Raw genomic sequence first — 26,402 nt, 5'->3', positions numbered from 1 at the left:
CTATAGATCTGAGCCTGTAGTTATTATGTAACTTAAAGCAAAATGACAATTAAAGTGATTATTTCACTAAAATGTTAGGAAAATTAACCTAATCCCTATGGTTAAGCAGACAGATTTTTTTTTTCCTATGGAGAAAAAAGTTATAACAAGTAATTAATGAAAAGTTTTAGTTTTCTGAGTTCTGTTAAGCTGTTAATATTTTAAACTTAATTTTCATGACAACCACATTTGCACTAATCTAGATGTGGTTTCCTTGTAACTCTTGAATTTCTTTTAAAAAGTATGTCAGAAAAAAACAAATGTTTTAGATTCCTTAATGAAGGCAGCCTGCTTGCCTTGCTTAGGTCTGCTTTCTTGTCATGAATATTTAGCCCATTAACCTGAGCACAATGGCTTGTTCCACATTTCAGGCTGGATACCAAGCAGCTGTGAACCCTTCTGTCTCTGTTTCTGTTTGATTCCGTGGGAATGGGAGAAGTGTGCAGGATTGGAAACAGCAAAATTCACTATTCCTGCCAGGGCTTTGCCTGGGCAAACTGCACCTCACCTAGGAGAACCACACACGTGATGCCCAGAGCCTGATTACGTGTGGAAATCAAAACAGAAGCAAAACAGTTTCCAGATGCCATCCATATTTTCCTTCTCTCTAAAACTTTGATTTTTGTTTTTTTAAAGAAAAAATTGTGTTGGTGTAAGGCTCTAGGTCCTGTGAATTTGGAGCAAAGTAGTAAGATGGTAATTAAAACAACAACAGAGATCAAAACAGATGAAAGTAAGAACAACAGATGCGACAGAAAACTCTTACAGAATAAGACTTCAGTAAATCTACAGGAAATGAATATCAGTTCTATAAACCTCCAGCTGATAATCATGGGAATAAAAATTAAAGCAAAAAAGAATCTTCTACAAAAATAAAAAAAAAATCAAAGCTTAGAGTAAAACCCAGAGTCAAACCTAACTGTTGCCCAGAGTCAAACTTAAGCTGTTGTTCTCTGTGGTGTGACCTGCTGTGTTGCACATGCAGTTTTTGGGTCATCTCTGGTTGGACACCTTTTCACTAATTACTGTAACAAAACACTTAGGAAATTTTAGTAATCTTTCAAGTCCATTTGATGTACCTGCAGGAAGCCTCCTTTCTGTACTTTCCTAATTGTTCTTATTTAGAACAATGACCTAGACTGAATTTGTTAGATTTCATTTTTTGGAATATATTTTAAGTCAATAGATCAGCAGGGTCTTAATGTGAGATTCTTGTCCCTGTGCATTTGTGTTTGATCATCTGGATCCTCTTCCCTCCGTGGTACTGCAGGCGGCCCAGTGTGTGAGTTCAGGGAAAAGGCTCAGCAGCTGCCTCTCCCACTTGGCATGACTGCCTAGGAGGGAGTTGTACAAAAGGAGAGAATTGATTTCTACCTTGGTTCCGTGAGAAAAGTGAAACTTCCTGCAGTTTCTCTCTGTGTGTCTCCCTCAGCCCCGCTCCCCTCCCAAATAACTTTTGAACCCTTTGGTCAGTTTTGCAGGAAAGTTGCACTGCAGGGAGTTAATTGAGATGAGCAGTTGCTAAGAGGAGAGTCTCCATGAACATCCCAGTGAAGAGGAGTCTGTGGCTCGGCACCAGAAGATTGATATGGAAAAGGGACGTGAATGCTCCAGGTAGATGAAAAGTTGTCATCAGAGATCAAACCAAACCCAAACCCAAAAAAATTATGGGGGAAATCATCAACATTATGCTGTGCAGAGAACTTCTTAGGGTTTCTTTCTCCTAAAGCTTTAAGGAATGGGTGTTTTTTAGCCTCTTCCCCTTTGCTGTTCCTTTGCTTGCTGACACCACTCTTGCAACCTGAGCAGCACCTGAGAGTCTCTGTGGATTCCTTCTCTCTTAACAAAGAGCTAAGCATGCTTCAAATTTATTTCTCTGGATGCAGGATTTCCATGTTATACATCACACAGTTGTATTTAGTCTGGAAAACTATTTAAGCACTTGTGAAATTTTTGGAATGTAAATAGGAAGCTCTCCTTTATTGACATGTTTGTGTTTGCATTGGTATCCGTCTCTGAGTTGAGGTCTCAGCCATGGTTGTATTATATTTATCTATCTATAAGAGAGATCTTTGCAGCATTTCTACAGGATCTACTGAATTGTTTTACCTGAATTGTGTAAGTGGCTTGATTTACCTCTGAGCTGAGAGGGGTAGCTGGAAATCTGCACTGTTTGTATATCTCAGCCCATCTTTAATTATTTTGTAAGTGGTTCTACTTACATTGCATTATTCCAAGTTGAAATGTTTATTGGAACATTCTTTGCTGGTTAATTGGAAAGCTATTATTTATGGCTTCCAGGTGATTTGCACTGATGGGCATTCAGGGTGGTTTTCTGGCTTCATTTAACCTGTTGATTTAGAAGTGGGTATTTATTTTGCAACTGATGTGAGTTTTTCTTTCCACTTAATCCTTGAGATCAGCTATTAGATTTCACAGAAAAGGAAAGATAAACTGTCTCTGTATCCTGAGCCTACTCACAGAATTTGCAGTCCAGAAATAACATACTGTACAGACTGATGGAGTAAGCACTATGAAAAATTTTCTTTCCTACAGATGTGATAGTTCTCAGAAATCCAGTTTTCATTTGCACTATGCCAAGTGAAAAAGGGCTCTTTTTAGGATGGGCTATTTCAGGGTTTAAATAGTCTCTTTGTACTAAGAGCTCATGCACTGTTTTTTAGTGTTTATATTTTTGGTACTTTTCCTTCTTTGAAGTGATAGGGGAAACGGAGCAATCTGCAGCTCACAAGAAAAACCAGGAGGATAAAGTGATGTGTCCTGGGACTTGCTTTTCACTGTGTTTGCAGCCGTGATCCCAACAGTCCCTGTGCTCCTGCCTGCACCAGGGCAACAGCCCAAGGTGTCAAAACCCCTCTGATCCTCCTTCTGGGGCAGGATTCAGCTGTCTTTCATACTGAGAACTTATCTTAACATCAATTTTAACGAATAAGAGGAACTTCATGCTGTGTTAAACTTCATTTTCAAAGTGGAAAAGGAAGAGAACTGTGAAAAATGTCCCTGCTTTCTCTGTATTTCTTCCACAGAAGAGCTAGGACTGCAAGTAAGAGAAGAGTAGGGCCAAGGAAGCTCAAAGGACAGGGGAAACTTAGCCTGAACAAAACCTTTCATTACGAAAGTGTCTGACTTTGGTGAAAATTATATGTTGCTTTTGACTAGCAAACTTTATGAGAGAGCCAAGTTACTTCATTATTTTTAAAGTCAGTGACTAAAAATGAAAGAGATAACTCAGATAATGTTGGAGAGTTTGTTTGTTTGTTGGCTTGTTTCACTGGTTTGAGGAAGAAATGAAAACTCCTTTGGTCACTAAAGGAAATCAAATAGGCAAGATATTCAAAGCTTTGATCACAGTCTTGAATCTAAAAATAAAATAAACTAAGCACTTCAAACAAACATAAGTTGAGGCATCAATAACAGTGATAACCAGCTTTATGGCTGGGATAATTGAGCTAGTTTAAAATAAAGGAGCTAGCAGTATGAGAGAGCCATTTTGAAAAACTGGTAAAAACTCTTTTCTGGGCACTACCTTCTACCTACTCCTTTGTTGCTGCTCTCATGAAGAAATTAGATGAGTTGATGGCTGCAATGTCTGTTCTTGAATGATAAGCCTAATTCTTAGTTACACAGCTGCATCTGGAAGGATCAACAGAAGACAAAGGTCTTGGCTCCAATCATGAAATTTCCTTACATGTTAAAAAGCTCACAATTCTTTAACAGTTTTCATGTTAGAAGCTAATAGAATAATCACCCTCAGCAGTTTAATGCCATCAGTCTAAAAGTATTTTCTTTGAACTGCTGGCCACTGCTTTATTTGTTTATTTACCTGTTATTGTGGGAGAGGAGGAAGAGGGTGTAAGGGGAAACCAGGAATTGCTGTATGAGAGCTGTGCTTGGTGTCACACCAAGCAAACATCTCTTGGGAATGCTCTAGGTGTGGTGGCAGCTCTCCTAGCACAAGGGACAGGCTCTGGGACAAACGAGTGAGGTTTGGGTGTATGGCATTAAAACTTCATGTTCTGAGCATAGAGAAACCTCTTGAAGAAAAGTCCTGCCCTGTTCTCAGTGGAACTAAAGTTCTGGGAACATCTTAAACTATTTATTCATGTATTACCTGCTTTTGTTATACTCAGATTTTTTCCCCCAGCCAGTTCCCCACAAAGGCAATGGATGCTTGTGTTGGCACAGGAGGTGCAGCAGCAGACAGCAGATGTTAGCTGGGAGGTGGGAATGCTTCTTTCCATGGTGGCCACACATGTGTTCAAAGCATTTGAGAAACCCACAGCCTGAGGAACTGCTGATACACAGGTTCCAGAGCTGTGTGGTAACTTTCCTTACAGCCACATTATGGTATTTACCTAAAGGGCTTCGTTCCCTCTATTACCAACAATATTAACAAGAAATTCTTTGTAAGAAGCTTGGGCTACATTCACTTTCAAACCACACACAGAACTACTGCTTGTAGCAGTATTTTAAGATTTGGTACTTTACCTCATTGTTGGCCATGTGACTTTGTGACCCTGGACTATAAAGTGAAAGGGTGCTTTGTCAGTGATTTCTGAAGAGTAGGGATTTCATCCTGAGCTGGCTTTACAGTACAAACACAAATATTGTTCATGATTTCTGTCCTCTGATAATGATTTCATCTTATGAAGAGACTCTACTGTGACAAGCTCACCCCTTTATGTTAGTGAAGTAGTTAAAATGCAGAGCTGTTCAGAGTATTATTTAAATGTCTTTTGCAACCTTAGAGAGGAATGACCTTGCTGCCCTGGCTAAACTCCAGTTTACATCATTACAGCCTACTACTTAACTCATCAAGGAAATGCTGTGCAGAGGCCAGAGCTAAACCTGCCCTTTCAGTCTGAACTGGGCTATCCACAGAAACCAGTGCTCTGCAGGGATTCTGCACTGGGAGAGGGGTTTGCTGTGAAGCACTGGGGTGTTAGCTGATGTACAAATTACTGCCTTTGCTTCTGCCATCACCAGGAAGACTCAGATACTAAAGGTAATCAGCAAGGAGTACAAGCCAGAACAGAGAAAGAACAGGCTTTAGAACTATCCAGAAATGTAGTAAATGACCCTGACAAGTTTTGCCCTTGAAATGATACATTAGTCAGAACAGTATTTGACCTGTAAGCAGTCAGCCCAAAGAAGGGCTCAAGGACAGTTCTGGTGTTGCCAAGGCCCAGGGAAAAGCAAAAATAAAAGTTAAAAGGGATGATAGTTTATTTAAAGGAAATAGAATAGCATGCTTTCATTTTTTTCTGCAGATTCTTATTGAAGAATGGCAGAGAAATTTTGCAGGAAAGATTACTTTTATTAGGAAAAACTGTCAGAATAGGTAAGCACTGAACAGATTCCATACCATAGAATGGCTTTCATCAGAGGTTTGCAAAATTAGACAAATATCTGTCAAGAATAAATATACCTGTTCCTGTGCTATGGGGCAGAAGGTCTGTTCAGGTTTCTCTGAGTTTATTTGAAGCTGTTGTTGTTTTCCTCTGTCCTATTCTCTGCTGGTTCTAATTCTGGCTGTTAGCATGTGCTTTAGAAGGCTCACTGCAGACTGGGATTTGGCACACTGAGGTATCTGAAAAAGCCTCCCCAAGGCCAGACAGACAATGATTGTTAGGCTGAAGTACAAAGATCCAGGTGATCCTAAAACACGTGGCACAATTTGAGGGGCTTTTTTCTCCCTGCTCTTGAACTCAAAAATCCACAGCAACTACTGCCCCTTTCTCATGGCTTTCCTGCCAAGTCTGCCCACCAAGGACAGGGGAGATGCTGTTAACTAATAACTGGTTTGGGCCTCACAAAATGCCAGTGAAGAGCAGTGATTTTCAGTCTCTGTGGAACTACACTTGACTGGAACAAATGGGCTAAAATGACTGGTCACCTCTTCAGCATTTAGAGCAGTACCTGAGCAGCCCCTCAGTCAAAGCCCATTGCCATGATGTGCTCCAAAAGTCCTTCTCTGTATATTTATTTTTTGTAATGCTTGCCATAGCTGCTGGAAATTCAGGCTCTCATATTTATCCAACCACTTGTCTGAGTGGAAAATTTGGGAAGTAAACAAGTCCCCTTCTAGACCTGCCACCCTTGTGTGTTCTGTCCCTCAGCCTAAATAAAGCTGTGACTGCTTCTGTGGAAACTGCTGTCCTGCTGTGATGCACAGGGCACCCACAGGTATTGAACACTGACCTCTACACATTGCAGAGGTGTTTTCTTACCTGTTGTATTTATCACGTAACTGGAATCATGAGATTAAGTTCAATCTTCTTCTCTATGGTCTTTTGTGTCAAATCTTTCTATAAAAGAATAATAAAATCTCGTAGAGTAGCCTTTAGAAGAAACAGAAGCTAAAATATCAAATTAAGGTTTCACTTAGGGCATCATAGTAAATACAGGGACCAATTATGGCTACTGAGATACACAAGATTGAAAAAAAAATATAAAAAAAAGGAAAAAATGAAGGAACAGCAGAGAACAGTTTTAAAACTAAAGCATTCCAAAGCAGCCACAGACAAATCAGTTGTAGCCCTCCCTCTGTATTCTTCATTGTTGTAATTGCAGTATCAGTCAGAAGACATTTTCTAAAAGGTTGGTCAAGAATGTGCCTATTAACTGTAGTAAAACTGTAACCAGAAATGTATTTCCTTCTTGAGCAGAAAACACAGAGAGATCTACAAAGTGAGGGCCCTCTGTTATCCCAGTACCTTCAGTCTGCTGGGAAAAGCAAAACCAAGTCAGTAATGACAAAAGATTTAAATTTAAAAGCTGCATCTTCATGAACATTTCTAACACAATGCACTTCTGCCTGAACACAGAACTGAACTGCACCTCCAGATGCTGACTTGCACGTGAATTGTCTCTTGCTCATGCCAGCTTGGCTTCCAGGAAAGCACTTGACTTTCATGTGAATTTAAAAAGCCCCACATGAACAGATATTAAGGTTTCCTCCTTTAAAGCCACACTTAAATGTTGCTGACACAGTGACACACCCCCGGGCTTTGAAGCAGCACTTTTGCAACAACACGAATATAGATCTCTGCTCAACTCACACTTGTTTTTCCCAGAGCTGAAGTCTGATGTTTTTTAAGAAAAAATACAAAAACCTTTCAGTGTGGTGGCTTTCCTAGTATGGTGCATATTTTGGAGGGGGAATCTGTTTTTTTATTTTCCTGTACTTTCTTAATGTTTCTGAGTTTTCAAAACCTGTCATTTGTCAGTTACGGCCTTAAATAATTTTCCCTATTTGTTCTGTTGAAACTTTTCATTTAGGGAAAAGTCCACTGGTTCCAAGGTTATGAAAATGTTGTATCAGTTTCAGCTCTGCAGGTAAGAGGGATGGAAATAAAAATTGCTAACATTTGGGCAGTGGTGATTTTTTTGCTTCAGCTACATCTGAGGTTATCTAAAAAGCTGTTATCCAAAGGGAGAAAAATGCAAAAGCAGAGAACTGTCCAGAGTTGTTGATAGGGTATATTTTCCTTCTCTCCCTGTGTGATAGGAAAAAGAGTCATGAACTTACAGGCAAACTAACTTTGAAAAACTTTTACAGGTCTTAAAATATTATTTTTCTGCATACCAAGGCCTGAACAGGAAAGCAAAATGCCTAATTATGAAAATCTTTCCTTAAAATTCTCAGTAATGCTAGTCCTAGTAAATAATCTATGATAGAGGAAAATGCCACAGTCCTAAGTAGTGGTAGTCTGAAGAGCTGTGGTGCCTGACTTTACTGTATGAAGAGATGCAGAAGGACCTTGCTGCCATGGGGCTAAGTTAACCCTGGCTGGTTTAGTCTCAAACTGGATCAATTTACTGTTTTTCACATTAATGTCTGATTGGAAGGAAATATAATGTGCAAGGGACTATCATCACCCAATTCAAGTTCATGGCAGATATACCAATGCCTTCTGAAGTATCTTCATACCCTCACATTCATGTTTTGACATCCACGATAGTGAATTTACAGAATTAAAAGGTGATTTTTTACAATAATAAGTTTTAAACTAATTTTTGGCTTTTTTTTTTTCCCCTGAAGCCAGCATTCACACCTATTGGTGGAATTGTTTTAACAGCTCTTTTCAGTGCTCCTGTCTCCCTGGCAGTATTTCCATCTCCCAGGGTTTAAGACTCCCCCCACAGCATCACCATGGCAGGCCCAACATCCAAAGTACCTCATTCCTTAAATGTACAGGCCACTGTTGTGCCACATTTTTGGGTGTGGCTACAACATCCATTCCTCCCTGGCTGCAGCCTGGACCTGTTTAACCCTGTGGCAGCTGATGATGGGCCTGCCAGCACACCAAGGGAGCAAACACTGCCTTTATCTTAAAATGGGAGAGAGAAATCTGCTAGGAAAACGATTCTGAGCTGCTTTCCTTGATGCCTAGGGATGAATTTCAGTATTTCTATACATGGGTAGAAGTGACAGATTTTGCCTGTTGTAGGATAATTTCCCCCAAAAAAGTTCAAAAGTCTTGCCAATAACTGCCTCCTACTATCTGGTGTTAACACAGGAGAGGAAGCAAAGGTTCCTCCACAATGTTGGAAAGGCAGAGTAGGGAGAACTCAGGTTTCACTGAATGTTGGATTGTTCTTGTTCCAGCATTTTTAATTTGAATAGTTTTAGCAAAATACTGTTTCTTCTGAGCTTTTAGTGACCTGTGCCATTTGCATGTGCTTGCCTTCATACTGCAGCACCACAGAGATTGCATTCACACTTAGGCCTTCAAATTCAGCACTTCAAACCAATTCTACACTCTGCTGTGTAGAGTTAAGTGACACACAGGAAGTGCAGCTGATGCATTACAGGCCTGTTAAACTGGCTGTTGCATAAACTGATGCATCTCCTACAGGATGCAGTTGTCTTGATATCTGGAAAGGTTTCATAGTGCTCTGACACACTGTGCATCCTCCACCTGAGAATCTCCATACTCTGTGACCTCCACAAAAGATTAATAGCTATATTCTCTAACCAGGCATGCTAAACCACTTCTCATCTGTCTCAACAGCTGGAGAGGAACTCCTGGGGAGGAGACTTACCTGTGTACAGCACCAAGAACCACCCTGACTTCCCCTGCCACACCTTGAGCTAAGCTCTGTCACCAACTGAAGGCATTTGCTGCTGCTGCTTTGGCAGCAGTAACCCAGATTTTCAGCAGCTGAGCTGTCACTTTGCTAACTGAGCACAAGCCAGATAATGAACTCAGTTTTGCTATTAGCCTTTTAAATACACTTGCAAGGCGGGGGAGCCCCCAAACCAGGTTAAGCATTTTCTAAGGTCACAGGAGAATCAGTAATAAACTAAGAGCAGAAACAGCTTTTCGAAACTTTAATCGCTCCCCCTAGTTCTGCATTCCTGTGGAAAGAGAAGCTGATAAAATTTTTGGCAAGAGGACCTGAATTTTTTTTTAAAGAGTATTTAATCCACAAAGCTTCAGCTTGCAGTATAAAAAAAGTAAGATGTCTGTTTAGAAGGCTGATAACCAACTGTAGTCCATTTTTCTTATTTTTCGTAGCTCCTTTTCCTGGGATTTAGACAGTTTACATGCCATCTCTCCTAATAATTCCATGTGGCTTGTATCTTCTTGTTCCATTGCTGTGACATCTTCCTCATCTGAATCATCCTCTGCTTTTTCACTTTCCATTTCTACTTCATCAGCAACTTCTTCAGCACTGGAAGATGGTTGGAAACAACCCAATTAATAGGTACTCTCACATACTACAGTACTACACGGGAGAAGTATCATGCAAACAACTACGTAAACAAGGTTTTTTTTTCATTTCAGTCTACCCTACTATACTTCTCTTGCCATCTCAATTTCAAGCAATTTTTCAAATAGCTCTCCTCTAAGTAAACTTAAAATAGTTTTCTTTCTTGAAATATAGTAGGTAACTGCAGAGCAGGCAGGTCAGCATTATGACAAATGTTACAACACTGCAGTTCTACAGGATCAGAAACATTGGATATACTGGTAGATGAGACAGTATTCAAGAAGGACATTCTTCTCTTTCAAATCTGAAAAGGGTCACTTGGTCTTAAAAACTGCTGCAATACCTAGAGCATTACTAGGAAAGAAAAAAATTCTTTGGTTGTTTGCTTTTTTTTCTCTAAACACAGAGAGATGTTTAAAGTGGCTGTTCCCTTCTGAGTTTATGAGTTTTAAGCCTGTAGAAAGTAGAACGAAGTAGAAAGCACAACTCCAATGAAATATATGGAATTGTTGTAATTTAAAATGCATTAATTAATAGTATTAATTCAAGTGTCTGTTGTATAAATATTCCTGATCTAACTTTCACTCCTAACATTCCTAATATTTACTCCTAACTTAGGAGTGAACCTCATGGCAAAACAGTAGTGGTCTTCTAAAAATCATCTGTTCTAACACAAACTATTCATTACTCACAAAATATAAATGGAGAAGCACACAGTAGTATCATGTTGCCAAGGAAAACAGAAGCATTTAATGTTAATAATATATCCACTGTAAAATATATACACTATACAGTGATAAACTGTGGTCAATCTTCAAGGGCCCACTGCTGACAATTACATGTGCCTTTAAATGCACAGCCACACTAGTCACCACTGCCAAAGTACAAGCTCTGCAAGTGCAAATATTTACGCAGGTCACTGAACTCTCACATTCTTCACGACTGAAACTAGATGCAAGTTCCCATGTGTTAGACTTCTGCCACTGGTCTGTGGATGTTTTGTTGTGCCATGCAGTCAGAGATCTTACAGCAGTGGCCAGCACAACGTGGCAGCAGCCAGAGCACACGCAGGAGCCGTGACTGTTCCCGGGTGAGCTCTGGCCCTGGTGAACCACCCGCTCGTCTGTCTGGCAAATCCACCAACACCTGATTTCAAGGACAGGTTTTCATCCCTGGCCTGGCAGAGTTTAATGAAGCACTTTAATGAATAGATGGCACAAAAATGCTTTCACTGAACTGGCTTCAGTGTAAATGAAAAGATATTAATCCTAATACAAACAATTGTCATAATCCCTGTGCCTGCATTCCTTTGATCCCAAAGGAGAAAGCTACAATTTTATGTACCCATCAAACTACTCTATTAAATTGGCATTAATGCACTGTAAGCCAAACTTAGATGTGCTTACAGTATACAATTGTATTTTGTAGCTTAATTCTAAAGTTCTAAACAAATTCTTAAGATCAAGCTCCTAATTTACTGCTGTATCTAGAAACTGAAACCAAATCTATGCAGCAAGTCATAGTAATTTCAAATAAAGTTGAGATTCTAATGTTTAACCAAAAGTAGCACTAAAAAGCCATTAAATCCCTGGAATAAAGTTAAATTCATAGAGAACATTTGAGTGTAAAATGCAGTGTTTTGTGTATGAGTACATTATGCAAAACCCAGCAAAAATAACAGCAACAAAAGAGCCAATACACTAAACAGCAGACCATTACCACACTGAAGTAATCTACTAACTTACTGAACAGATAAAGAGTGTTAGAAAACTGCTTTTACACTTTGAACAAAGATGTACATAATTTAAAATAACTTTGATAACTAAGGAGAGTCCTTGAACTTTTCTTACCTTTTGTTCTCTTTGGAGATGAGCAACGAGTTAATAAATATAGTGCAGAGGAAGGAAGCAGATGGCAAAACGTGTGCTGGAGTGTGCAAAAGCTGCAAAGATAAAACAGAAGCTTTATGAAAGGCTTTGTTTGTTGTGATTTTGCTTGTACATTTACTGTAATTACCCCTACCTCTTTGACAGCAGGTGAAGCTTGCTCCTGCTTGGTATGAACAACTGGTTTTCCAAGGTCTATATCCTCCTGTGCTTGCTGACGTCTGTGCTTTCCCAGCAGCACACTAAATGGTGTCACAGGAAGACTTTCTTCTACTGCCAGCTTGAAAAAATGTAAGTACAATTTTAGTGTCACAAATCTAAGTTCCATCTCCTTTTAAGTTACCAAAATTCAGAAGAAACCCAACTGAGAAAAGGCTACACTCAAATGTAACTCAACTGAGCTATGTGGTTCTTTGTACTCAGTCTCTGTCAGGTGTCTGGAGAGAATCCTGCGCAGACAGTTACAAAACTCTCCAGAATCTGGCCCCAAGAACACTACATTTTAGTTTACTGATCTACCTATTAACTTCCAAGCACGGAAGGTGGTTCATGTGCCAGAAAACCAAAGGATGGGTTTTTCTGATTCTACAGAACCAGAAGATCATTTATCTCCAGCATCATCTGCAGAGAGATTCAATTATGTAATGGGAAGCAAAACATAGCACCTGGACTTTTGGCATTGTCCTGCATCAATAAACATTAATCTGAACACCAAATTATTTCCCCACTCTCTAAAGAAATGGATTACTTATGCCCACAGTCCCACAGCATTTTGTATTGGAAAGATACTAACTTCTACTTTGATCTAAGTTATCTAACCAAGCAAATAATCAAATGCTGCTGCTACAGTTTTAACTTTTTCAAAATTAATTAAAAAAAAAAAATCCAATTTCCCAGACTACCACTCCACAGAAATACATACTGGAATGCTGGAACTCCTTCTCACAGGTAAGTCACAAGTGACTGACAACTGCTCATCTCCATTAGAAAGCACAGTTCAGACCACACTCAAGGTTCCCAGTTCAGATCACACTCAAGGTTCCAAGTGTTACAGAAACCAACATAAGGAAGGAGCTTACTCAAACATTTTGCTTAATTTGTGAAAGCTGAATCTTTTAGAAAAGTATTAGTTTCTTTCCCCCCAAGGGAAATGGAGAGCAGCTCACTGATACTCCAAGAAAAAAAGTTACAAACAGCACTTCTTGTCAAAAAATAAGCAAATCAAGATTACTACCCCTTCAGCTAAGTGCCTGTGACTCCAGGTAAGATCTGGTGAGCATTTTCACGACAAAAGGGAATTTCAGTAAGACAAAATAACCACCAGAATTTTGAACTGCCCTGCCCATCTCAGTCAGAACTTCTATGAGAGATACCTGTTTGCTTGATGGTGTGAGCCTTTCTTCCAGAGACTTTGTGCTGAGTGTCATTAGCTCCTAAAATACAGAAGGGTGTAGCACAGTTATCATACATGAAACTGCTTTCTGTGTTTCCACAGCTTGCCTACAGAAGCTTCCAACTGGCCCAAAAGTTTTATCAGTCAAGTGGAAGAGGCAAAACCATCTCTTCCTCTTTTATTTTGTAAAGAAACTGAAGAGAAGAAGGAATGGACCTAGAGGTTCTATAGACTTTTTGGGAAAACAAACAAAAAAACCCCACAACCCCCATCCAGAAATTGCAGGGAAAGTGAATATCACATGGAACATTTGAATAATCAGCAGTAATCCATACAGCTTCTAGATACTTGTTTAAGTTAAACAGCATAGGCAATGTTCCCATGTTATCTAGTGCCTTGTCTCAATGAAGCAGCATAAAACTATTCACAAGAATAGCACAAAACCAGTAAATAATTTTGATCTTAGGCTGTTTTGGCAGTTTCAACAAAGCACAGTTTACAATTATGTAAAATCAAAAAAGGAACTCCTATGCTCATAAGCAGAACTCTGAATTCCTATCAATCCATTTTAAAGAAAACAGTTTTTCCCCATGAACCACCAATGAATTACTATTCCTTACTTGTGTATCTGTAAGAAAAAATAGTTGGGATTGTCTTAGCCAAAGGTATTTCTCTGAGGTTATCATTTCAGGTTCATCTCTTGGAACGAAGGCAGCAAGCAGGATCTTTTCTTGACAAAGATTTCTCTGGATGTAGATTGGCCGTGGCTCACTTGGTTTAAACACAAACACTGCAAAACCAAAAATATCTTCTTTTTACATCAGGAAATTCTTATGCTCCTGGCCAGCTGTCAAAGCCCTGTGTATCACAGCCAGGAAGGCTGGACAGGATTGCCTCCAAGCACCAGTTCACAGGACTATAACTGGATAACTTTACTCAATAATAGAAGGGACCTTTCACAGTACTCCAGTCCAGAGAACACACTTGAAAATTAACATTTCTGTAGGAAGAGTTATCTTAATTTAATGTCAGAGCTCTAAAATGTAGCTGCACAGTTCTGCATTTACAAGAGAGGGTCAAGAACGTTTGAGACCCTCACCCAGAACGTGTGGTTAATCCTGAGATATATCCTGTACCTGAAACTACCTGCTGGAAGAAAAGGTAACACACTTTGTTTGAATGCTGCTGTAAGATATGGCTCAGTTTCCACAGGTGCAAGCACACACTGAAGTCTCTCTCCAGCTTTCATGGTCTGAATTCTAAGAAAACCTTTTCTAGAAATTGTGCTTCCCCAGTTTTAAATTCTGCTGATTATGACTTGTGAAAGAAGGCTTTGTACTTACAGCTGGACTCTTTGGAGAGCCATGAGACTGCAGCAATATGTTCAGAAAGGGGATCAGCCTGCAGAACTACGACGTTGAGGTGGGCACTCCACTCCACTGAAAAGCAAGAACAGCAAGAGCCAGAGGTGAAAAGGAGTCAAACAAAAGGTCAAACAAACAACACACAGGGCCTTAGCTGCTGGAAGAGGCAGCTCCAGTGATTCCCTGGCGAATAAAAACATACAAATGCTACCAACTCCTACACAAGTGTAAGAAATACTACCTATTACTGGGTAATCATTCACCTAACCCAAGATTTATTCTGCACACACAAAGCACATGCACATGGACAGGATATTATCCTAAGCATAAAAATAACCCCATTTCCACAGGGCATTTTGTAGTGTGTTAAATCTGGAATTGAACTAGAATTATTTCAAGGTTTCACAGTAATTTCAAGTAATAAATTACTCTAGCACACATTCAAGCTGATCTTACATGCACAAGTGAGCAGGTTCCAGCAACACAGAAAGCCATAATCAGTGGCACCAATAAGGTACTTGGAACATGTTAGTCTCCCAAAGCAGATATTCCTACAGAAGTAAAAAGTCAAAACAAATTAGTCACCTTCAGAGTTCATCTTTGTTTTTCTATGTAGCAATTACTCACAAGTCACAAAAAACATTTAGTTATGATTTAGTTTTGGTATCTAAATCCAAAGCTTGCTTTTCACATTCACCTCTAGTGGCATGAAACTCCACATACAACTCTCAGATAAGTCTGATAATTTATAAAATAAATTATAAACCCACACATAACTGTAAGTATTCGCACTGGGATTGGAAAATAATTTAATAATTAAAGAAGTTCTATTATTGTTTAGGAACTAGAACAAGAGAAGCTGTTAAATAAGGGTAATTATAAGCTGCTCCAGTTGAAGAAAGCATGTGATTTAATTTCTCAGTCTCTTGTTTGAGAATAACAGAACAGCCTTGGGACTTCTAATGATAAAAGATTTTCAAAAAACCTAATAAAGGACAGAATTTGTAAATTAAAGCATAGCCCTTTAAAATTATGTAAGTAATACAGTAATTCATTCTATTCCTAGAGTAATTTATTTCCTTTTAATATAACAAACAGTAAAGGTTATAAGAGGAGGCAGCTGGCCTGGGAAAAGCTTGCCACTGCACCAAGCTGGTGGCCAAGCTGGGCTTACGTGCCTCCCACAATTTTCCTCCACACCAGTTTCAGAATAACATTTCTCAATTTCTAATCTTAGAGGACCAACATAAAACAGATTTCATCACACAGAAAAAAAAAAAACGAAACAAAAAACCGCTTACAAACATACACACAACACATGGAAGGGAGAAACCTCTGTATGCTGCTATGATTCTTTGTGTCTTTAAAATATTGTGACCACACAATGTTGATGTCTTTTATCATGACAGCATATAATGGAGCATTGATGGGATAGTATGCCAGGAAAACATGGATTTTTGGACAGAGGTTACAGAGGACCAAGATGTGTATTTCGTAGTACAGGTAAGGTCATCATGCCTTTATGGTTTATTGATATAATTTCCATTTGCATGCATGCATACACAAATAAAGAACCAACTGTTTGCATTTACACTTTTCCAGGACTTTGATTCACCCCTGGATTAATGGGGGAAAAGAGAAGTGCTATCAACACTCTACTTGTACGCTCCATGATACAGATTTAAGGATGGGAGGTACAAGAGACATAAGCAAGTAAGAAGGAACTGCAATGCTCAATCTTATTTTTAACCAACACCTTAAAGCCATTTTAGTCTTTTCTATATATGAATTTAAGACTGATAAATTCAATGTTTATGTGCATATGTTTATGAATATATACAAGGTCTTGGACTGCTATGAATTGATTCCTTCTTTTCTGAGAGTTCAAATGAGACATAAAAGAGCAGATGAAGAATGTACCTTATATTTCCAGGTGGATGGCAAAACGTACACTTGAGATCCCAAGTAAGTGAATCCCATAGAGTGACAGTTTCTTCAAAGCTAACAGCAAGCAGAGAGCCATCTTCTGAGAAGCAGCAGTTCGTAGCTTGGTAGTTGTGGTAGCTGCCTACGAAGTCACAGCTCCAGCTCACACTCTGGTGTGCTGCATTGAATGAACAAGCCCGTTAATTCAAGTCCACACACAAAGAAAGAAGAATTCAATTATTACTGCAAAATAGGCTCAAGGCAAGGCAGTTTTCTTTCACAGTTTTTGAAGAGTACAGAGAATCTGCCCAGTTCTAATATGAGAAACAGCTGGCAGGGTTTTCATTTGTCCTCAGTTTTGCATTTGAACAGTGAACCTTGAGACTGACATGGTACAATATTCATACTTAGCTGCCAACTCCATTAACTGTGCTCTCACAGAGGCAGAGGTCAGGTAAAATGATTCTCGAGTAGATCCAACACTTATTGTTCTGGAAAAATTGTTCTGTCATAACTCTAGCAAGAACACAGGAGCATTACTCAAAATCTGAACACAGCTTGCATTTGAGTCCAGCATAGCCCATGATTCATTTACAGAGGATTTGAGCATCACCAAGTGACCCACCAGCATGCTTCCTTCTGTTGGCTCACCTGCCACTGCATTCTGTTTGGACACCTTTCCCACTGTGGATAGTTACCAGACAATAAACTGGAGAGAAGTGATGTACTTACCACATTAACATACATTTCCCAGTATAAAATAATTCCTACAGCATGCTTTTGCAACATTTGAGTAGGATGAGGAAAAAAAGGGAAAATCACTCTACACTAAGTTACCCTTTATATAATGGCTACAAGGTGATGATTAAAAGACCTGCCTGTAAAACAAAAAACAAACAAACAAAAAAAAAAAAAAAAAGAGAGAGAGAGAAAAAAAAAAAAAAAAAGAGAGAGAGAGAAAAAAAAAAAAAAAAAGAGAAAAAAAGATAAAAAAGGAAGCCAGAAGCAACTGAGTACTCCCAACTGCATGGCACCATCTAGGGGCCCAGCAAGAGACCTGCTGCAATTAACACATACCAGTTAACTCAACGGAGGAGCTCTTTGCTAAACTACTATTTGCTGCAGAGAAGCTGCAGCATGTCAAGCCTTTCTACCTGAGCATTCCTACTCTGCCCCACTGGGCAAATACACCACAGCAGTCACCACTAATTAGTACTTTCACATATGCCCTGAAACAGAACCCTGCAGTCACTTAAAATACAAACACCCTGATGAGGCCAGTCAGCAGATACAAAACTATTTTGTGGAAGGAGAAAAAAAAATAAGTTTCATCCCCAACTGACACTACACTCAAGATCAAAGTAGCTGCTCATTAAGTTAAGGTATAATTTAGCCTCAGAATAATTTATGAAAAAAAGCAAAACCAAACACTTTTTCAGATACCACAGGGAAGATTACTACTCATACAGTAAATGACACAAGGTTTTGTCTTTCTTCTCATCAGCAGCCACAGATGAGGGACAAAGAGCTTGGAAAGAGAAAGTCTGGCAAAGTCTGCCAAATAGAAACCCTAGTAGCTCCAAAGTACTTTTGAACATGTTCTCACCTGCCCATGAAAAGACAAACAGTTTGATTACTAAACTGCAAGCAGTTCAGCAAGACCACTATCACAGCTACTTAGGAACATGAAATGACAAGACAGCCAAGTGGCAGGAAGTGCCACTTCACTTAGGTGTGCCTTAAGTGTGTTATTACCACTGTAAAAACACTGAAGTAAAAGGACATTAATGTGTTGGAAATCTTTTGTATTTCATGTCCAAAGGCATAGAGAGCAATCAATAAACATACACAGATGGTCTGTTTGAAAGAGGTGAACATCAGCATGTCTCTCAAGAGGTTAAATTTGGTTATTACAGCAATCAATAAACATACACAGGTGGTCTGTTTGAAAGAGGTGAACATCAGAGGTTAAATTTGGTTATTAAAAGTATCTTAGAAATACCTAAATACCCATTCTATGATGTTCAAGTACCTAAGGGAAAGGAAGGATGTTCAAAAAGTGAACTCTGAAGTGGTGGATATGTTGAATTGCAGAAGTGCTATTATTTTACACTAAGCTCAAACAGAGCAACACATTTCTGTATCCTGTTCCTTTGAGCAAGAGTCTCAAATGAAAAGCCAACCCAGAGGACTGACAAAAATCCATTTTCTTAGCATGGAAAAATCCTTACCACAAACAGTTCTTGAACCAATGAACACAGGCTGCCACTCCCTTGTGCAGCAGCTTGCCAAGGTTTTTGGCTATATCAGGAACCTGCATACCAAACTAATACTGTGGAACTATGGCAGAACTCCATCACAGGATGCTCAGGAGAACACAGTACTTCATGCAGCAGCAGAAGCAGATCAATGCAGGGAACTAAGCAAATGACAGTAGGGTCTTAATTCCTACTGCATGACTTCAAATGTCATTGTAGGTCCTTTTCAACTCAGGTTATTCTTATGGTTCTAGGTTACAAGGTGCAAGTAAAAGTAAGTTATATTCTGGCCATGCTTACCTTCTGGATCAGAGTCTTCCACCATCACCCAGACTTTAAACACACAGTCTCTGCCAGTTGTTACCAGTATGAGAGAGTCATCTCCCAGTTCATCCATGTCACGAAAGCACATGTCTGTGATGTGGTTGTCATGGGGCGTGTTTATTCTGGTGTTCAGTGCAAAGCTAGAGGAAAAGAAAACAGAAGCTTAGAAGGCAAGCCCTTCTATTTAATTTGGAACCTGGGGAAGTCTTGAGTTCAGGGTGATTCTGGAATGGGCAGGGAGAAGACCAGTCAAAAGAAATTTCTAAATAAGACAGCTAAATGCATTAAAAGATCAGGTTTCCCTAATGGCTTCCATACAGTAGCCCAGCACCAAAAATTGTCAGTAGGCAAGCATCTCTCAAATACTCAGCCTGAACCCTGGGCAGTCTTTCCAGTACTTAAAAAAAATCAGTCATGTGGTTCATCTGTGTAGTAGCCTTCTTTTCCCTTGCTGCTTTAAGAAAATAATTTGTAGTCAAAATGTAATTTTTTAAAATAGGAAAATTAGGGAAAGACTATTAACCAGATGCATATGTTAGCTAAAGACAAAGACCAACAATAAAATTACAATCTTCTGAACCTTCTGGCAAAGAACTAATCAATTAATGATGGATTACACAGAGGAGGGCAAACTGTATGACCCATTCTGCCAGGTGAATTTAAGTCCCATGGTTACAACAGTCTCTGATTACTGTAAGTAAAATAGATCCAGAGCAATTATTTCCTGTGTGTATCCAGTGCAACTCTTTGCTCTGCTGCAGATGCTGCAGTGTGCATGGTAACTTCCCAGATCTGGAAAAACCCTGCCTTTGCAAAACAATGTCTGTGCAGGGATTTGTGTGACTGACAGCTGGAAGGCCAGCTGTTACCATTACCTTTGTGTTTCTTCACTGTAGAACCACAGCTTCAGCTGTAGCTCGGGGTCAGTCACTTCTTCACTCTCCTCCACCGTGGCCAGCCAGGTGCCCCGAGCGCTGAACGCGACCTTCACCAGGTCCGACTGCTTCAGGCCCTCCTGGTGGATGTACTGCCGCTGCACAATGTCCAGCTGCAAAGCAAGGCCACAGTGGATTTCAAATTCAGACAGAGCTGGAAGAGATACCACTGATGAAACCACGGAGGAAGGATGTTCTGAGGGCTCCAGTTAGACCTGACTGGGCTGTGGCATGAAGAAGTGTGGGGAAAGCAGAATTAGAGCATGTGCATTCCACAGTGACGCAAAGTGTAGGAAAGAATGAAAAATAATTTGAAGGTGTTTTACCTATAAATTTTTGACATTTAAGAAGACAGCACACTGTTTTAAAGTACTTTTTTCAGTATCAATATTTAGATTTTTAGTAGTTACTTTTTTGCTTAGCATGTGAAGTCAGAGATAAATAAAGAACATGTCAACCTGGAATCCAGCCTTGTGGGATACCAGCAAGGTTTTTTTCCCTTTTGCCATATTAAGTCTTCAAATCCTGATGCACAAGTTACTTGAGTAAGTTAAAGTTTTGGTATAAGTCAATCCAACTTACACTGAACAACTGCTGGTCACTCTGGAGGGAATAGAACTGCAAGTGGCCTGGCTCTCCATTCAGGACCAAAGCTTTGGTTCTAGGATCAACCACTAGGCCAGTCTTGATATCCCTACCTGGAAACAAAATTCAGATGACAAATGACCAAAGCTGTCAAGTGACACATTCCATCCTCTAAGTGGAAGACAAATTTTACTGCACTTACTTTTGATTAGCCCTTGAATACTTCTGGAAAACCTTAGGTTGCTGTTGATTATTGTAATTCCTGAAAGAGAAAGCAAAGACCAAGTCTTGCAAAAGGCACACATCTCTTGGTGGGAAAGAACTGTAACCATCTGTACTGTAAATGTATCTTTTCCCAGTTTATGACACCAAGGTGGAAAGCCAAGTTACAGCAGTCACCAAGCAAATTCACAGAACTGATCAAAGAGCAAAAGAACAAGAATCTGTTTTTTTCAGACCACTAATGAAATTTTACGCTGTTCTTAGTTAATTCATCCAAAATCAACAAAATAAGGCTCATACAGACTTGCATTTTCATTGAAGTGATACTTGGATGTGTTTTGGCTTACTGTTGTCTGTGTGCAGGGTGCAGCAGAGAACACCATCAGAGGACATGGAGATGCACTCGATAGGAGACCCCAACCGAGGCAGGAAATCCTTCTGGCATGAAGACTCATTGTGCCACTGGACTAGAACAGATTCCACTCCACCACTCAGCAACCTGGTTCCTTTTCCAGCAACAAAATACAGTTAAAAGCTTTTGCTTAAAAAGAAATAAAATCAGCAGCCTGTGTCTTTACAATGACAGACAGACATGAGTTTCTCAAAACTTTTTAAACTGTTACAAGTAAACAATAATACCAAGCCAATACAGATAGACATGCTTCTCTTTATCTCCTGTTAAATTGCTAGAGAAACTTGGATTAAGTAACAGGAACTTGTGTCTACAGTGAAATTTAAGCAATGCTTTGGGAGTAGTAGATCCCATCACTTTCTGAATCAGCTGGATATTTGTGTTGGGATATGGCTGAATTGTTCTCCTGTGAAAAGTACTTTGCAGTAAGAAATACCTTAGGAGTAGTTCAGATCACACAATTCAGATAGAAGTGTAGTATTTCTGACAGCAGGTTTGAGCTCAGACAAAACTGACTTGTTTTATTTGGATGCAGGTAAGACTGGCAAGAACTCATCAGTAACATTAATGAAACGGAAGAGGAGGAAGAGCGGAGGTGAGGGAGAAGAGGTGAGAGAAGGGGTTAGATTTTTCCTTCTACAACAAGAGGCAGATATTTGACATGATAAATGCCAATCAAAATGCATATAAAAAAACTCCTTTAGTTTTTATTTCAGATCCTTCCTGGATACAGTTAAAATTCTAGAAACTAACTTGTTAGTAACCAGACAAACTTGGAGCTTCTATAGATTCTTCTTTGTCTGCTGCAACACTTCAAATTTGAGAAGGTTTTGTTTGTTTGATGGAGATTTTGGGATTTTTTGGTAGGTTGTTTTTTATTGCTTTGTTTTGTTTTTTATTTTTCTTTTACTCACCCTCCATAGAATAAGCCAGATCCATGACAATATCATGATGCCAGTGCAGTGCGGAATATGTGTACGCTTTCCTGTCGTGGAAATTCCTCCTGTGTGGAGAGGAACAAAACGATTCTTTACTCACAACATCAACAACAGAGTAAACCAAAGGAAATATTGAATTGAATCCAATATATCATCCTGTCCTCTAACTTCTAGACTAGCTTATCTTATGCTCAAGAAGGAGGGAAGGAACCACACTACAGGTTTCCAGAAGCCACCTGGTCCATACCTCACATCTTAGATATTCCAAGCCACTCAGCCCTGTAAGCAACTTAACCATGTAATGCTTTTAATCATGTATTCCATTGATGTGCTCTCTTTAGGACTCTTACTTGCCCATAAAGAGTTATTTCAGCTGTTCTTACATTACCTTTTGCACCCAAGTTCAGATTTAATGCAGCATAACTTAACATAGGCATTTTTTCCAGTTGACATATACACTGTCAGCACTGCAGGTTCACTGCTCATTCTGACTTCTGAAAATGGCAATGCCAGGGACAAACTAGACTCCTTTGCTCAGGTTTGACTTAATTCCTACAGTCAGAGGAGTTAATGGGATACAGAGTTAACCACACTGCACATACCAGAGGCGAATCTTTCCATCAGCATGGCCAGTTGCAATGCAATCCTCCGTAGGATGGCACACAACACAACTGAAGCGATTGTCTCCTTTTGTCTTCGCTGTATTTAAAGAAAACCTGCAAAAGTCAAAAAAGGAACTTTAATTGTAAGAGTTAGGTTGGTTGTTCTACAACAAATCTTCAAAAGGATCAGCTAGTGCACATTAAAAATAATTCTGATTAGAAAAATTAAGTATTTTCAAGTTGTTATGGTTATATGCACTCTCAAAAACAGTGACAGACTTATTTTCCTCTTGATTTCCTTAATTCTTCACCTTCAATCAAGGTGAAAGAGTTGTTGCTTTTGTCTTTCTCTCCCTCTCCTTTTCTCTGCTTCCCTCCCAGCCTGGGTGCTGCCCAAACTATGTCACTTGTTTCAGGTCAGCATCAACCCAAGTATTTAACTGAAAGAAATACATTCCTGAGCTGCAAAGGTAAGGTACCACTGCCACTGATCTGTTCACTTCTACAGGAAGCTTCTCATATAGTGACTACATCCCCTCCAGCAGAAAACCAAGTATGAGATCATGTGTGCACACATCACGAGTTAAAGACCATTTAAGATATATCAGACTGGATGAGCACCTGACATTTTCATTCTTATTCTTACCTGTTCAACAATTTCCGTTTAAAAAAATAAACTTGGAGATTCAGATCCTTCACTGATACCACATACGAATCCTGTTAAAGTAAAGCCATTTATGACATACAAATTATATTTTCACACAAGAAAAAAATAAAGCACATTTCACTACAAAATACTTTACTCTGGAGACAACATATAAGTTGATGTTGAGGAAATACTTTCCCATTATAAGTGTCAAAGTTTCGCTTTTGTAATAATAAAAAAAGTATAGCCCTTACACTGATTCATTTACTTCCAGTTTTGTTTCAGTACTGCTGTGCTTTGTATAAAGGCTTAAACAGCACAGAGTTCATTTAAGAGAAAAAAAAAAAAATAAAAAGCCCAACCAACCAAGACCCAGAGAAGAAAAAAACCCAGAGGTGAACATACTTCTCTTCCAAAAGCAATTTGCTTCGTTGATGCATCCACACCATCCAGAACCACTGAGAGCTCCTTGCCTTCCAGATCTTGGCCTGCTCCTTTTGCCAGCTTAACTGAGACCAGCTGGAATGTATCTGACCAAAGAAAAAAATCTGTCTGAAACCAACAGTAGTACTGAAGAACGAGGACCAGACAGTGGGTATCACTGCAAGTGTAAGCTGAAGAATCCAAGGGAAGCTGCATAGCATTTCCTTTTGCTCTGAAGTAGCAATATATTATAGTACACAGTAAGGCCAAGATGTATTTATTGCAGACAAAATCCCATTAAAAAACACCTAGGCATGCTGTGAATAGGAGTCTGTTTATGGTAATAAATGCCTAAGGTTACTGCCTAAGGTGGGAGAATAATCCCCAGCACCCATACCCAACTTCAGTAGTACAACCTGTACCCTGGTGAGCACTGCTCAAAGGTGAACTGCATCTATGAGACCACATCTATGCAGTATATGCTTCAAAAGCAAAGACAAGCACTCTTCTAGACAAATATTGGAATGATAGATGGAGCAGAACGAGAATAAAGGAGGTGCAAAATGCAGGACTACACCCATCTGCAACAGGATTTAAAAAATATTTCATAATTAGCACATTAAAGCCCATTCTTGCAGCACACCACTGGAACAGCAGCACAGACACAGACAGACTGAGATGACATGGATGATGCTGCCTGTACTGTACCTCGTTCACCCTCCTTTGGAATGACAACAAACACTGAGTCCTCAGCACTAGCAAGCGTGTACAGTGCCAGAAGTTTGGATCCTACAGTGAAAGTCTGAAGAAAAAAAAGAGAAGGAAATCAACAATTACTACATTTGTGTGTACATCTTTAAAATAAGGAAATCATGTCTTAAAGAAAAGTTCATGTATTAATTAAAATTCTCAATTCTAAGGCAAATACATCTTTATCATAAACTGACACAAATGTTAAAACAGTACTAATAAAGTATGAGACATCAGATTTAATGAAAAGCCTCAGGATACCTTGTCCCTAATACAAAGCAGAAGGCACACTCAGAGGTGGGTACTTAGCAGAAAATGTGAGCAAGAGTAAGCAGCCCACATTATCAAGCCATTGGATCAATTCCTGTTGGTGTATCCCAAACTGCAGAACATTTCCCAGAGCTACCCTGGACTCAAAACTGCAGCAGGTAGCAAAGTCAGTATGTCAGTACATCTCCCACCTTCTTCCCCAAAAGGATCTGCATCATTATTGTCACCACACGTTCTCTTACGGCCATAATTAGATGGGTTTTAGGTTGTGTTCATAGTAGAACAACCCATCTCAGACTGATTTGTGCCCATTTTTCACAAGCTCTTAACAGGAATAACTCTACATACTTTAATGGGAATGCCATCCATGAAGTCCCACAGCTTAATGGTACCATCGAGGGAGGAAGAATAGAGCTGAAGGTAAAAAAACACAAACAACTATATAAGTAATAGCAATATATCAAAGCCAGATTCTACATAAAATCACAGCCATGATTCCAGGTAACTGAATAATAAAAAATACAGAGACCACCTCTGTGATACCTTCAAATAAAGTGCAAATACAACACTATTACTGTAGTTTGAAATGTACATTGTCACAAAGAGTGAATGCACAGATACCCACCATGTGAAAATCTAGTTTTGCACAGCTAATATGCAGATCAGTCTCTCTTGGAAAATAACTCTTGTTTATATCCAGACACCAAAAAACCCAAGCAAACTAGGAGCAGGGAAGGCAGGCTGGGGGCAGAGGAAGCCACTGGGCAAGTTAAAGGGATTTAAAGTCACATCCGCATCACTACCAGCAGATACAGAAGGGTGAACACCAAGCACAGTATTTCTGATCTCACATGCTTCTTTTACTCTTTCAATCAATTTCAACAGGAAATTTTGTTGTATTTCCCTTTTGTCGTCATTCCATTCATAGAGCGTAATCCACGTGACATTTCACGTTTGTGTTTGTAGGAAACCGACATAGCTCTACCTTTCTTGCCAGATTTCAGCGAAACACCATCTCGACGATGCCCTTAGCACCCGCAGCCCCTTCCCAAGCTGCAGCCAGCCCCGGGACAGCCCCCGCGGTGGCACATAGGGTGACACAGCCCGGCCACCCCAGCCGGCCCTCCCCCGGCAAACCTGCATGTGGTTGTGCGGGTTGAGCTGGATGCCGGTCACCAGGTCGGCGTGGCCGCACAGGAGCCCCAGGGTCTCCTCGGTGTTCACGCTGTGCACCTTCACGAAGTCCCCCGAGGCGTACAGCAGGTACCTGCAGGGAGGAAACGCTGTTACCCCGGCCCAAGGGGCCCGGGCGCCCCGCGGCAGCCGCAGGCCGCGGGGACACCGGCAGGCAGAGCCCGGCTCGGGGCTCAGGAGCCTCCCCCGAGCGCGGCAGCCCCGGTCCCCCGGCCCACTTGCTTGGAGTCGGCGGAGAACACGGCCCTGGCGCCGCGCTGGCCGCCGCCGCCGCATCGCACCACGCGGAGAGCGCCCGGCGACACCATCTTGTCCCGCCGCCACCCGCGCGCCGGCCCCGCCCCGCCCCGCGCTGATTGGCCCCGCCGCCGCCGCGTGCTGCGGGCGGGCTGCACGCGCGCCCCCTCACGGAGACACTGGAGCGGTGCAGGAGGGGAACGGCCCCGAAACCGCCTCGTCCATCACCCGCGTCCAGACTGTCCCTAAGCACCTCC

General features: G+C 40.3%; 1 protein-coding gene and 1 long non-coding RNA gene across 2 annotated transcripts; one reads left to right on the top strand and one right to left on the bottom strand.

The window, feature by feature from the left end:
- Positions 1-9,382: 9,382 nt before the first annotated feature.
- On the bottom strand, positions 9,383-26,241 carry WDR75 (WD repeat domain 75). The gene is made up of 21 exons (XM_041487621.1): positions 26,131-26,241; positions 25,852-25,981; positions 25,063-25,128; positions 24,403-24,496; positions 23,677-23,801; positions 23,272-23,342; positions 22,626-22,739; positions 22,000-22,088; positions 21,021-21,179; positions 20,654-20,713; positions 20,449-20,564; positions 19,807-19,979; positions 18,908-19,071; positions 16,344-16,527; positions 14,880-14,974; positions 14,403-14,498; positions 13,680-13,849; positions 13,040-13,099; positions 11,803-11,946; positions 11,631-11,722; positions 9,383-9,741 (listed from the first exon to the last, which is right to left on the bottom strand). Exons 1-21 carry the CDS (start codon positions 26,214-26,216, stop codon positions 9,537-9,539), a joined length of 2,493 nt encoding a protein of 830 aa, XP_041343555.1. The 5' UTR covers positions 26,217-26,241; the 3' UTR covers positions 9,383-9,536.
- LOC121364389 lies at positions 11,881-21,097 on the top strand. Its single transcript, XR_005956861.1, has 5 exons — positions 11,881-11,957; positions 14,405-14,481; positions 15,833-15,926; positions 16,026-16,136; positions 21,037-21,097. It is a non-coding gene; the product is annotated as an uncharacterized LOC121364389 (long non-coding RNA).
- Positions 26,242-26,402: the final 161 nt, after the last annotated feature.

This window comes from Pyrgilauda ruficollis, unplaced genomic scaffold (genome assembly GCF_017590135.1).
Source record: "Pyrgilauda ruficollis isolate IOZ18807 unplaced genomic scaffold, ASM1759013v1 scaffold81, whole genome shotgun sequence".
NCBI lineage: Eukaryota > Metazoa > Chordata > Aves > Passeriformes > Passeridae > Pyrgilauda > Pyrgilauda ruficollis.
The sequence above is the reverse complement of the archived record's forward strand: the minus strand, read 5'-3'. Positions and strand labels throughout refer to the sequence as shown.